The following is a 13,362-nucleotide window of genomic DNA, read 5'->3' as shown; positions in this document are numbered from 1 at the left end:
AAGTTGTGGCAAAATGACTTAAGGACAACAAAGTCAAGGTAATGGATTGGCCATCACAAAGCCCTGACCTCAATCCTATAGAAAATTTGTGGGCAGAACTGAAAAAGCCGGTGTGAGCAAGGAGGCCTACCAACCTGACTCAGTTACACCAGCTCTATCAGGAGGAATGGGCCAAAATTCACCCAACTTATCGTGGGAAGCTTGTGGAAGGCTACCCGAAACGTTTGACCCAAGTTAAACATTTTATAGGCAGTGCTACCAAATACTAATTGAGTGTATGTAAACTTCTGACCCACTGGGAATGTGATGAAAGAAATAAAAGCTGAAATAAATAATCCTCTCTACTATTATTCTGACATTTCACCTTCTTAAAATAAAGTGCTGATCATAACTGATCTAAGAGAGGGAATTTTTACTAGGAATAAATGTCAGGAATTGTGAAAAACTGAGTTTAATTGCATTTGTCTAAGGTGTATGTAAACTTCCAACTTCAACTGTAAAACTTTATCATTAGATCCTGGAATTGGTCTGAGCTGGTGTTGCTTATTTTATAAAGCAATGTACAGCTGTCTGTCACTCTACTCCCTGGCTGCTGCCAGGACAGACCAGGATCTTCAAAAATGTCTTCAAAATGATTATTCATTTATTTAGTACGTTTTTTAGTTTACTACTGATAACGATTGAAAAAATAAATATGAACATTGAAATGGCTTGGCTAAACATTCTGTTTTCATTTAATATTATTGTCTAGTTATTTTCTGGAAAATTATTTTAATGTTGTATTGGTGCTGTATGAAGTAGACTATTAGTAGTGTTAAACTAACAAACTACTAATAGTCTACTTCATACAGCACCACTACATTGTTTCACAACCAAGAGACTGTAGGCCATTTTTGAACGTTCAGCTACTGTTATGAAGCAAGCAATGTATTAGGCTACATCATTTTCCAACATATTCCGACATGCAATTAGCGGGAAAACACTGTTCTAAAGGGCAGCTGATGCCAGCGGTTTCATGTGACAGGTGCAAATCTATTTTAGAAACTGACAATGAGTGGAAATCGAAAGATGCAACAACTAGAATGGGTTGCTAATATGACTAGACTTATAAAAAAAAGTGGCTATCTAAAACCTAATAGGGTTCTTCGGCTGTCCCCAAAGGAGAACCCTTTGAAGAACCATTTTTGTTTCCAGTTAGAACCCTTTTGGGTTCCATGTAGAAACCTTTCCACAGAGGGTTCTACATGGAACCCAAAAGGGTTCTACCTTGAATCAAAATGGGTTCTACCTGGAACCAAAAATGGTTCTCCTATGGGGATTGTGACTTTGGCTTCTAGACAATGAAATAAAGTTGATATAAAAATGTATAGAACAAGAGAGAAATGCTGGTTTCAATGATATATGAGGAAGAATTTTATAAATATTCCTCATATATCATTGAAACCAGCATTTCTCTCTTGTTCTAACGTTTCTATGGTCACATTTTGGCTACAGGCTACTTTGAAGCAAGGTAAAACATGTGTCATAATAGGCTATGAAGTAAAACTGTTTTCACACGCGATTGTAAATGTAGAAATGTTGCACAATGACTGGGATTATAAGAACACATGATCAATGAGCTGCGAGCTCTCGCTTTGCTCAAACTAGGCTTTGTATGCGGTGCGCAGTAATGCAAGTTATAAATAAGTTAGATGACAAAATAACTTACTCATTTGCTTTTATTATGATGGGACATATCAGCTATTAATTTTTTTTAAAGATTTGCTAAGGACCTGTCATGCCAAATATTGTCCCCTTACCAAATAGTTTCCCCCTCTAATTCATTGATGGGATTCGATGAGTTCTAGCTTCTGTTGTTAGGGCTGTTGCTAGAACGTCAGGTTGGTTTTCACAGCTGTTTCGCAAGGTGTTCATTATTGTAAATTGTAAGGTAACCATTGATGGTATTTATTTGTTCCACATTATTCATTGTTGTAGCCTAGGACCTACAATATATACATATATATTGAACCACAAGGGTGTACTAATGTGCTATGCCAGAAAAAAAATCATAATAGAGGACTACTGAAATGATCTTATTTCAGTGTAGATGAGGGAAGGAAGGGCAGGTTTAAATAAAAACATGACAGCCAGACAAGCCAGTGTAAGAATTAAATGGATTTCCATATGAATGGAGCGGAAATTAGCTGTCTTTGTGATTTGTAAGGTAAGTAACTTTAATGTGTCAAGCAGACTACACGTTTTCTTTGCCATTTCTGAAACGTAGCAATGTTTAAGACATGGATTTCATGTTGTAATGTTAACAAGGTACCCAAAACTAGTTTGAATTAATTGTTTCATTTTATTAGCTCAACCAAACTTGTTTAAACAGCGAAATTGTCGCGAAAATCTGCCTTGTTTGCATAGCGATGATGAAAAGAACGTCATTTAGAATGTAATGATCTAAAAAATTCAAATCATTCCACCGTTGATATAGCAACGGACGCTAATAGTTTAATTGAATCCCATTGTGACGTAGATGGGGACACTATTTGGCCGGGAGACACTATTTGGCATGACAGACCCTTCGAGAGCGCACTGCCCCGTCTGTGCTGATGAGCTCTACGCCTGTCCATGGTACTGTAACACCAGTGGTGTACATTTTTTAAGTACAAATACTTTAAAGTACTACTTTAAAGTTTTTGGGGTGTATCTGTACTTTACTTTACTATTTACTTTTTGAGAACTTTTAATTTCACTCCACTACATTCCTAAAGAAAATAATGTACTTTTTATTCCCTACATTTTCCCTGACACCCAAAAGTATGCGTTACATTTACAATGCTTAGCAGCACTTACCAAGAGAACATACCTAGTCATCCCTACTGCCTCTGATCTGGCAGACTCACTAAACACAAATGCTTTGTTTCCAAATATGTTTGTGTATTGGAGTGTGTCCCTGGCTATCCGTAAATTAAATTGACAACAAAATTGTGCCGTCTGGTTTGCTTAATATAAGGGCGGTGAAATTATGTACTTTTACTTTTGATACTTAAGTATATTTCAGCAATTACATCTACTTTTGATACTTAAGTATATTTAAAACCAAATACTTTTAGACTTTTACTAAAGTAGTATTTTACTGTGACTTTCACTTTTACTTGAGTCATTTTCTATTAAGGTATTTTTACTTTTACTCAAGTTTGACAGTTGGGTACTTTTTCTACCACTGTGTACCATGAACATAAAACTAACTTTTTTCTCCTTTTCTTTTTTAACAAACCACAATAATTAGTATTATCTCATCTTGTATTAATTTCACAGAACCAGTATCTGGTGCTACTATCACAATTACCCCAAACCCACCAATCATCGAGGGGGGGCTCTGTCACTTTAACCTGTGATGCAGCTGGCTTCAACATCACCAGAGAGTGGATGAAGGATGGTCATCCTGTGTCTTCTGTTGACGATATCATATTATCTGAGGATAAGAGAGTGCTGTCCATAAAGAAGAGAACAGACAGTGGCGAATACCTGTGTAGAGTCAGCAACCATGTCAGCTCTGAAAATGCCAGTGACACTGTGAATGTAATCTGTAAGTACTTCCCTATAAGCCTGGGGATAAATCAAATCAAATCCAATTTTATTGGTCGCATACACATGTTAATGTAACCGATGTGAAATGGCTAGCTAGTTAGCGGTGGTGCGCGCTAATAGCATTTCGATATGTGACGTCACTCGCTCTGAGACCTTGAAGTAGTGGTTCCCCTTGCTCTGCAAGGTCCATGGCTTTTGTGGAGCGATGGGTAACGATGCTTCGTGGGTGACTGTTGTCTATGTGTGCAGAGGGTCCCTGGTTCGAGCCCAGGTAGGGGTGAGGGGACGGACGAAAGTTAAACTGTTACATTGGTGCCGTGATCCGGATCACTGGTTGCTGCGGAAAAGGAGGAGGTCAAAAGGGGGGTGAGTGTAACCGATGTGAAATAGCTAGCTAGTTAGCGGTGGTGTGCGCAAATAGTGTTTTGATCAGTGACGTCACTCGCTCTGAGACCTTGAAGTAGTGGTTCCCCTTGCTCTGCAAGGGCTGCGGCTTTTGTGGAGCGATGGGTAACAATGCTTCGTGGGTGACTGTTGTCTATGTGTGCAGAGGGTCCCTGGTTCAAGCAGGGGCGAGGGGACGGACGAAAGTTAAACTGTTACACTAACCATGTGTATGCGACCAATAAAATTTGATTTGATTCGATAAATGTACCAGATAAATGTACCAAATGTACCATCAACACAAGAATATAACAATGACTGAACACACACTTTACACCAACCATTATGACTCCACCGTCACACTGATTACAAACTAATGAACTTGTAGCTATTACTAACTGGTGATCTCTGTGTTACAGATGGACCTGATGGTATGGAAATCAAGGGTCCAAATGAAATAGAAGTAGGACAGAAGTTTACATTGACCTGCTCTGCCTACTCCAACCCACCTACTAGTTACACCTGGATGCACAATGAGACAGAGATACCTGGACATTCCCCTGAGTTCACTAAAGAGAAGAGTGAATACTCTGACAGTGGGGAATACACCTGTACAGCAACAAATGATGTCACTGGAAACAAAACATCTGTGGTCCATAAACTGTCAGTAAAAGGTCAAGTTAGTAGAAGTTCTAAAGACAATATGAACATAGTAAGTAGATAACAGTTACATCTAGTCATTTAGCAGACCCTCTTATCCAGAGATACGTACAGTTAGTGCATTAAGTTAGCTATGTGGGACAACCAAATATCTCAGTCATAGTAAATAATATTTTCCTCAAAGTATCAGAAAAGTCAGTGCTAGTAGAAGAACAATGATACGTCTGAAGTTTTCCATTCCAAACTTGTTTTAAAATAGTGCCTTTTAGTTGTGTTTGCTGTGTTGTACTTGTCCCCTAGATGCACTGTAATGTGCAGTACTGCTTGTTCACTGGATGTACCCTCTCTCTCATCTCTGTATGGTTCTCTCTCTGGTCTCTGCAGCGGCGGGCTCTCCAACTCCAGACGGGCTGTCTGTTGTTGTCATCACTGGGACTGTGATTATAGTGTTGCTGGTTGTGGAAGTGGCAGTTAGTGTTGCAGTCTATTTCATCAAGAAAAATGGGTGAGATAAGAAACGTTTCATTCAAACAAGTGTGTTTTCTATCACTGCCGGCAATAGACAATATAGGCTCTGTTTTCACATTGATCTAAACTGGTCAGAAAAAGGGCCTGGGTATATTTCAAAGCACCATAAACTTTTAAAAACATTGTAATGTTATGTTCTTATCTTAAAACTTCACTGTAAACTGTTAAAAGCACTGTAATATCATGTTCTTATACCTTTTAATGTTTATGTATTGTTGCATATAGAAGCAATGTTGAGCCAATGCATCTGCTTATGCTTATGCATATGCTTTATCTCCAATCTTCTAATGAATCATGTTTTCAAACATTTGTTTTATCCATTTACATTAAAATCGTCATTTAGCAGTCGCTCTCATCCAGTGTGATTTGCAGTTTCCATGGAAGAAGGAAATGTATTCAGACAAATTACATGATATAATACAACACCACTATGACGATGCTTAATAATGTAAAATGCTTATGCAGACAAATGCAGACAAGATAACAGCAACTATACAACCACCTCTATTTGTGTATCTCATAAAGGCTCGCAACAACATGTATATGAGAACCCATCACCTGTGTATGAGAACCCATCACCTGTGTATGAGAACCCATCACCTGTGTATGAGAACCCATCACCTGTGTATGAGAACCCATCAGCTGTGTATGAGAACCCATCACCTGTGTATGAGAACCCATCACCTGTGTATGAGAACCCATCACCTGTGTATGAGAACCCATCACCTGTGTATGAGAACCCATCACCTGTGTATGAGAACCCATCACCTGTGTATGAGAACCCATCACCTGTGTATGAGAACCCATCAGCTGTGCGTGACAACACACAACAAAATCAATCTCCACCTCTACCCCTGACAGTAAGTAAAACATGGTCACCCCTGGGATGTGTCTGTGCACATCTGTATTCTACTACAGTCTGACTGTAATTAACAAGATTACTTTGCTTAACAGGATGTACAGTGTTGAAAATACTGTATGCAAAGACTGTTTGCCAATTATATTATATAAGTTTAGTTTTGACTTAATGACAACTATTCAGTCTCTGGCCTTTTCATGTTATTCACTAACACATGATTGCTGTAAAAGTTTGTTTAGGACTTGAGGTTATGTATTTTGTCATGGCAACTGTTGGTGTGGCTGTTGCCTTCTGTGTACTGCAGTTGTTTACTTCTGCTTTTATCCCTAATTATGAAATGTAGGACTTCAAGAGTACCTATGATACTAGGATAATGGTAAGTTTGTTCTAGACCACATGTCACCATGTGACTGTAATACTGTAACAACAACTGATTTATGTGTTATATGTTAAATGGTATTCATGCCGTATTATAGCTGATAAATGGAAGTTAATGTTCCTTTCTTTTCTCCCTTACTTTCCTACTAGCAGTAAGAGGTCAGGAAGAGATCTCCATTCAACCACCATTCTCCAGTTCCACAATCAACACAAAGAAAACCTGATAACACCCAGTGTGGATCTGAAATGTAACGTACATAATACATTTGTGCTATGTTTGTCTGCTTTCTTGTGTAATTTTTTAACATTGAAAAGAAAACCTTGTTAATAATGAAAGTGGATAATGCATTACTGTACTGTCATTTTATAAATTAGAGCATAATTAATGCCAGTTAAATAAATAACCATATTTAAATTATGTAAAAACAGAATGACTAATAAATATTGCCTGCTATTTTCCTACTACTCTGTTGTTCTTTGTGTCAGACCAGTGATTACCAGTTTATAAGATATATACTGAACAAAACTATAAAAGCAACATGTAAACTGATGGTACAATGTTTCAGAGCTTAAATAAAAGATCCCAGAAATTGTCTGTACACAAAAAAAAAAAACTCTCAAATTTTGTGCACAAATATGTTTACTTTAGTGAGCATTTCTCTTCGTTAAGGTAACCAATCAACCTGACAGGTGTGGCATATCAAGAAGCTGATTAAACAGAATGATAATTACACAGGTGCACCTTGTGCTGGGGGACAATAAAAGGCCAGGACCTCCACATCTGTCTTCTTCCCCTGCGGGATCATCTGAGACCAGCCACTCAGACAGCTGATGAAACTGTGGGTTTGCACAACAGAAGAATTTCAGCACAAACTGTCAGAAACTGTCTCAGGGAAGCTCATCAGTGTGCTTGTCATCTTCACCAGGGACTTGACCTGACTGCAGTTAGGTGTCGTAACTGACTTCAGTGGGCAAATGCTCACCTTCGATGGCCACTGGCACGCTGGAGAAGTGCGCTCTTCATGGATGAATCCCGGTTGTACGGCATTGTGTGGGCGAGTGGTTTGCTGATGTCAACGTTGTGAACAGAGTGCCCCGTGGTGGATGTGGGGTTATGGTATGGCCTGGCATAAGCTACGGACAATGAACACAATTACATTTTATCAACGGCAATTTGAATGTATGACGAGATCCTGGAGGCCCGTCCTCGTGCCATTCACACACCATCATCACCTCATGTTTCAGCATGATAATGCACTTCCTGGAAGCTGAAAATGTCCTAGTTCTTCCATGGCCTGCATACTCACCAGACATTTCACCCATTGAGCATGTTTGGGATGCTCTGGATCGATGGGTACGACAGCGTGTTCCAGTTCCAGCCAATATCCAGAAACTTTCCTTAGCCATTGAGTGGGACCACATTCCACAGGCCACAATCAACAGCCTGATCAACTCTATGTGAAGGAAATGTGTCGCGCTGCATGAGGCAAATGGTGATCACACCTACTGGTGTTTTTTGTTGTTGATCCAAGCACCTACCTTTGTTTTTATCGTATCTGTGACCAACAGATTAATGTCTGTATTCCTAGTCATGTGAAATACATAGATTAGTACCTAATGAATTTATTTTGATTGACTGATTACTTTCTATGAACTGTAACTCAGTAAAATCTTTAAAATTGTTGCTTTTTGCATTTATATTTTGTTCAGTGTACATTAGTTATACGATTCCATATTATCATAAATATGTTCTCAACACTTTATAGTCATGAATACCTACAATTCTGACAATGTAGATGCATGAGGCTGTAACGGATCTCGTCCTCCTCTTCTGAGGAGGAGTAGCGAGAAGGATCGGAGGACCAATGCGCAGCGTGGTAAGTGTCCATAATGTTTAATCAAAACACAACAGAACACTGGAACAAAACAATAAACGTGAAGAAACGAAACAGTCCCGTGTGGCAACAAGCACTGACACGGAAGACAAACACCCACAACTCAAAAGTGAAACCAGGCTACCTAAGTATGATTCTCAATCAGGGACAACGATTGACAGCTGCCTCTGATTGAGAACCATACTAGGCCGAACACAGAAATCCCAATTTATAGAAAAACGAACATAGAGATTGAATTATGACCAGACTGTCTTAAAAACTTTAGTTATCAGACCTATATACAACTCAAAGTGTTTAGCCTTTCCCCAGACACTACATATAATCCCCTTTCTCAACATTAATGTAGGTGTTATGGCCTCCTAACAGTCTAGTATTTCACACATCACTGATCTGCACTTGGAGACAGATAGAGGACCTTTGGTCCCTCCATGATGGACTAGGAGCAGATCAACCTCTAGTGGCTTCACATCTCCTCTGCACTCATGACTTAGTCTGGGGCTCTGTTCGCAGTCGCTAACTGAGTTCACGGTTTAAGAAGAGAAATAAACATTAAAATCTTACATTCAGACATACTTCAAAACTATGTAAAGGGTTTATAAGTAATTTATAAGCTATGTGTATCGACCTCATATCCCAATCAGCTACTCCCTGGGGTCCACCCAAAACACAACACAAAACAGTCCTACACAGACAGAAGCAACAGCATAGATATGCTAACATTATGACATTGACCCTCATAAACCAGATACACTTGTCCTGTAGATTATTAACTTCAATCAGGCAGCAGACAATGCCTCCTCCACTGGCCAGTAGGGAGTAAGACAGGGGTCAGTGAGGGGTGAAATAGGCATTTTGAGGTGGAACTGCCCTGGTGGAATGTACCAAGATGTGTAGTAAATCTGATGTTTCAAGCTTTATATCTTATTCAGTTCCATTATCTACACTGTTATCCCATTAATGATGTTTAAAAACAGCCACATATTAAATTCAACCCTCATAATGATGAGAATGAATAGACTGTAAATGGAACATGGCTCCACAAGCGTTGCCAGTTGTTGCCAGTTTCAGTAGATACTCTGAGGTGTGTATGTCAGGGTCGCTCTCATGGTGGCGCCAAGCTCCCACATAAACCCATGTCAGGAATTAGAGAACCAGCTAACACGGGTTACCTGGACAATTTAGACCATGTGGAATTGTGCATTCCTAGTGTATACAATTACACGTTTTGTACCTACTTTGTATTCGGAAAGTATTCAGACCCCTTCCTTGACTTTTTCCACATCTTGTTACATTACAGCCTTTTTCAAAAATGGATTAACTAAAAAAAATGTCCTCCTCAATCTACACACAATACCCCATAATGACAAATTGGAAACAGGTTTTTAGACATTTTGGCAAATGTATTAAAGATAAAAAAAAAACATTTACATAAGTATTCAGACCCTTTGCTATGAAAGTTGAAAGTATTGAAAGTTGAAAGTATTGAAAGTATTGAAGGTCTGCAGTATTGAAGGTCCCCAAGAAGATAGTGGCCTCCATCATTCTTAAATGGAAGAGGTTTGGAACCACCAAGACTCTTCCTAGAGCTGGCCTAGAGTTGACCAAGAACCCGATCTCCAGAGTTCCTCTGTGGAGATGGGAGAATCTTCCAGAAGGACAACCATCTATGCAGCACTCCACCAATCAGGCCTTTATGGTAGAGTGGCCAGACGGAAACCCCTCCTCAGTAAAAGGCACATGACAGCCCGCTTTGAGTTTTCCAAATGGCACCTAAAGGACTCTCAGACCATGAGAAACAAGATTATCTGGTCTGATGAAACCAAGATTGAACACTTTGGCCTGAATGCCAAGCGTCACGTCTGGAGGAAACCTGGCACCATCCCCACTGTTTGTCAGCGTCAGGAATTGGGAGACTAGTCAGGATCAAGGGAAACGTGAACGGAGCAAAGTACAGAGAGATCCTTGATGAAAACCTGCTCCAGAGCGCTCACAACCTCAGACTGGGGCGAATGTTCACCTTCCAACAGGACAACCACACTAAGCACACAGCTAAGACAATGCAGGAGTGGCTTCAGGACAAGATTCTGAATGTCCTTGAGTGGCCCAGCCTTTTTTTTGTGTGTTTTTTTAATACATTTACAAAAAATTCTAAAAACCTGTTTTTGCTTTGTCGTTATGGGGTATTGTGTGTAGATTGATGAGGGAAAAATAACATAACAAAATGTGGAAAAAGTCAAGGTGTCTGAATACTGTCTGAATGCACTGTATGTACAATCACACGTGTTGTAAAGGATACCTACAGTATGTACAATCATGCATGTTTTGAATGACCACAAGACAGGAGTTAAAAATCTCTTGGAACTACCCATCCCGGATCCGGGAGAATTGTCATCAACTGACACTAATTAGCATAACGCAACAGACAAAAAATATTACTAGAAAATATTCATATTCATGAAATCACAAGTGAAATATAGTGAAACACAGCTTAGCCTTTTGTTAATCACCCTGTCATCTCAGACTTTGAAATTATGCTTTACAGCCAAAGCAAGACAAGCATTTGTGTAAGTTTATCGATAGCCTAGCATAGCATTATGTCCAGCTAGCAGCAGGAAGCTTGGTCACGAAAATCAGAAAAGCAATCAAATTAACAGTTTACCTTTGATGATCTTTGAATGTTTTCACCGACGAGACTCCCAGTTAGACAGCAAATGTTCATTTTGTTCCATAAAGATTATTTTTATAGCCGAAATACCTCCGTTTGTTCTTCACGTTTGTTTGAGAAATCCACCGGAAACTGCGGTCACGACAACGCCGAAAAATATTCCAAATTAGATCCATAATATCTACAGAAACATGGCAAACGTTTTTTATAATCAATCCTCAAGGTGTTTTTCAAATATCTATTCGATAATAGATCAACCGGGTCAGTTGGTTTCTTAGTAGGAGCGAAAGAAACAATGGCCGCATTTGTCTATTACGCACATATCATTCTGAGAGCCACCAGCTGACCACTGACGCAATGTTGTCGCTCACGCTCATTTTTCAAAATAAAAGCCTGAAGCTATGTCTTGTGACACTAGATACATTAGGGAAGCCATATAAAAAGGAATCTGGTTGATATCCCTTTCACTGCTCAATAGGGACGCATAGGAACGCAGATGTTTCTAAATAAGAGTCACTTCGTGATTGGATTTTTCTCAGGCTTTCGCCTGCAATATAAGTTCTGTTATACTCACAGACAATATTTTTACAGTTTTGGAAACTTTAGAGTGTTTTCTATCCTAAGCTGTATATGCATATTCTATTATCTGGTCCTGAAAAATAGCCCGTTTAGTTTGGGAATGTTATTTTTCCAAAAATAGTGCCCCCTAGTTTCAAGAGGTTAACTTTGCATTTAAGGTTAACTTTGTCATACAGTATCTACGCTTTGTTTATTGTGTAAAAAATTCAAAATCAGTTTCAGTACTCTCTCAAGGGATCCTACCATCAACATTGTTTCCTGGTTTTCGGACATACTGACAAATTTTGCCCAAACCTGGCCTGTTTTCATGGTCCAATAGAGAGAGACAAGTGTCTCCTAAATAAATCAGTGGAATTTTTCTTGGTTGTTTGATGAAGGCTTTCATTTGTTCCGTATTGTGTCACCTGACCTCTGACCCCATGCATTACCGCTAGCCTTTGATCCTCCTCGAGTTGGATTGCATCACCTGACTGACCCTGCTCAAACACAACTCCCAAACAAAACCTTGTAAACCTGATAAACTGACCCCTTCTGTTGTATGAATCACTGATGTAGGTCAATCTTGACTGAAATGTGTTTAAAGGCCCAGGGCAAAAATGTGATGTTTCTGTGTTTTACATACACAAAGTGTCCAAAACATGACACCAGGTGAATCCAGGTGAAAGCTATGACACCCTAGTGATGTCACTTGCTAAATCCACTTCAATCAGGGTAGATGAAGGGGAGGATTTTTAAGCCTTGAGACAATTGAGACATGGATTGTGTGTGCCATTCATGATTTGGCAAAACAAAATACTTAAGTGCCTTTGAACTGGGTATGGTAGTAGGTGCCAGACTCACCAGTCAGAGTATGTTAAGAACTGCAATGCTGCTGGGTTTTTCATGCTCAGCAGTTTTCTGTGTGTTTCAAGAACGGTCCACCACCCAAAGGACATCCAGCCAACTTGACACAACTGTGGGATGCATTGAAGTCAACATGGGCAAGCATCGCTGTGGAACACTTTTGATAACTTGTAGAGTCCGTGCCCCAACAAATTGAGGCTGTTCTGTGGGCAAAAGGGGTGCAACTCATTATTAGGAAGGTGTATATTGCCACACTATGAGGTTGGAATAATACTGTGCAGAGGTGGGACCAAGTCATTGTTTTACAAGTCACAAGTAAGTCTCAAGTCTTAGCACTCAAGTCCCAAGTCAAGTCCCAAGTCAAGACCGTCAAGTATTGGGTCAAGTCTCAAGTCCTAAACTTTGAGTTTCGAGTCCTAAACAAGTCATAATGTGCTCTTCACCAAATGTAATACTATTTCATATTTTTAACAAGAGTAATAGTATATTACATTTACGCAAATCATGAATGCTTTTAAAAATATATATAGATTTATTACTTTCCAAATAAACGTTATATTTCCATTGAAATATATGGGTAGCCATGAGAAAGACCCCCCCCCCCCCCCACCCAATAGGGATCGACTATCAAGGATCACGTTTTTTTAGTCATCATATTTCGAGTCCACACCTCTGATACTGTGAAATTGTGAAAATGATGATAATGCCCTTTTAGTGTCAAAACTGTTTGAAAAGATCGCCTGAAATTTCAGCCTGTTTTGGTGGGATCGAGTTTTGGCCTGCCTGGTGACATCACTAGGCGGTAAATAAGTTAATAGACAAATTCGAAAGAGAGTTTCAAATATCTTTGCCAATAAGAGCAAGTGTTCAGTTCACCTCCCCACTAAGACCACTCCCAGACAGTCCTGACAGAATTCTTGCTTGAGACAGTACTCTTTCCTAAGAAGCAATTATCTTGTTTCTTTTCGACCATTTTAATTGAAACCATTAGAGTA

General features: G+C 39.4%; 1 protein-coding gene and 1 long non-coding RNA gene across 2 annotated transcripts; both read left to right on the top strand.

Annotated features, from left to right (window-relative positions):
• Nucleotides 1-1,463: 1,463 nt before the first annotated feature.
• On the top strand, nucleotides 1,464-5,846 carry LOC110509853 (carcinoembryonic antigen-related cell adhesion molecule 1; the record flags this gene model as incomplete). Its single annotated transcript, XM_021591025.2, has 4 exons — nucleotides 1,464-2,206; nucleotides 3,304-3,574; nucleotides 4,380-4,634; nucleotides 5,674-5,846. Coding segments are annotated over exons 1-4 (735 nt in total), but the record flags the coding sequence as incomplete, so codon positions are not given.
• Nucleotides 5,847-5,857: 11 nt separating this feature from the next.
• LOC118944488 lies at nucleotides 5,858-6,962 on the top strand. Its single transcript, XR_005039829.1, has 3 exons — nucleotides 5,858-6,008; nucleotides 6,351-6,383; nucleotides 6,536-6,962. It is a non-coding gene; the product is annotated as an uncharacterized LOC118944488 (long non-coding RNA).
• The last annotated feature ends 6,400 nt before the right edge of the window (nucleotides 6,963-13,362 follow it).

Source organism: Oncorhynchus mykiss, chromosome 3, assembly GCF_013265735.2.
Source record: "Oncorhynchus mykiss isolate Arlee chromosome 3, USDA_OmykA_1.1, whole genome shotgun sequence".
Taxonomy (NCBI): Eukaryota; Metazoa; Chordata; class Actinopteri; order Salmoniformes; family Salmonidae; genus Oncorhynchus; species Oncorhynchus mykiss.
Note: the sequence above shows the minus strand (reverse complement) of the source record. Positions and strands in the feature narration are given on the sequence as shown.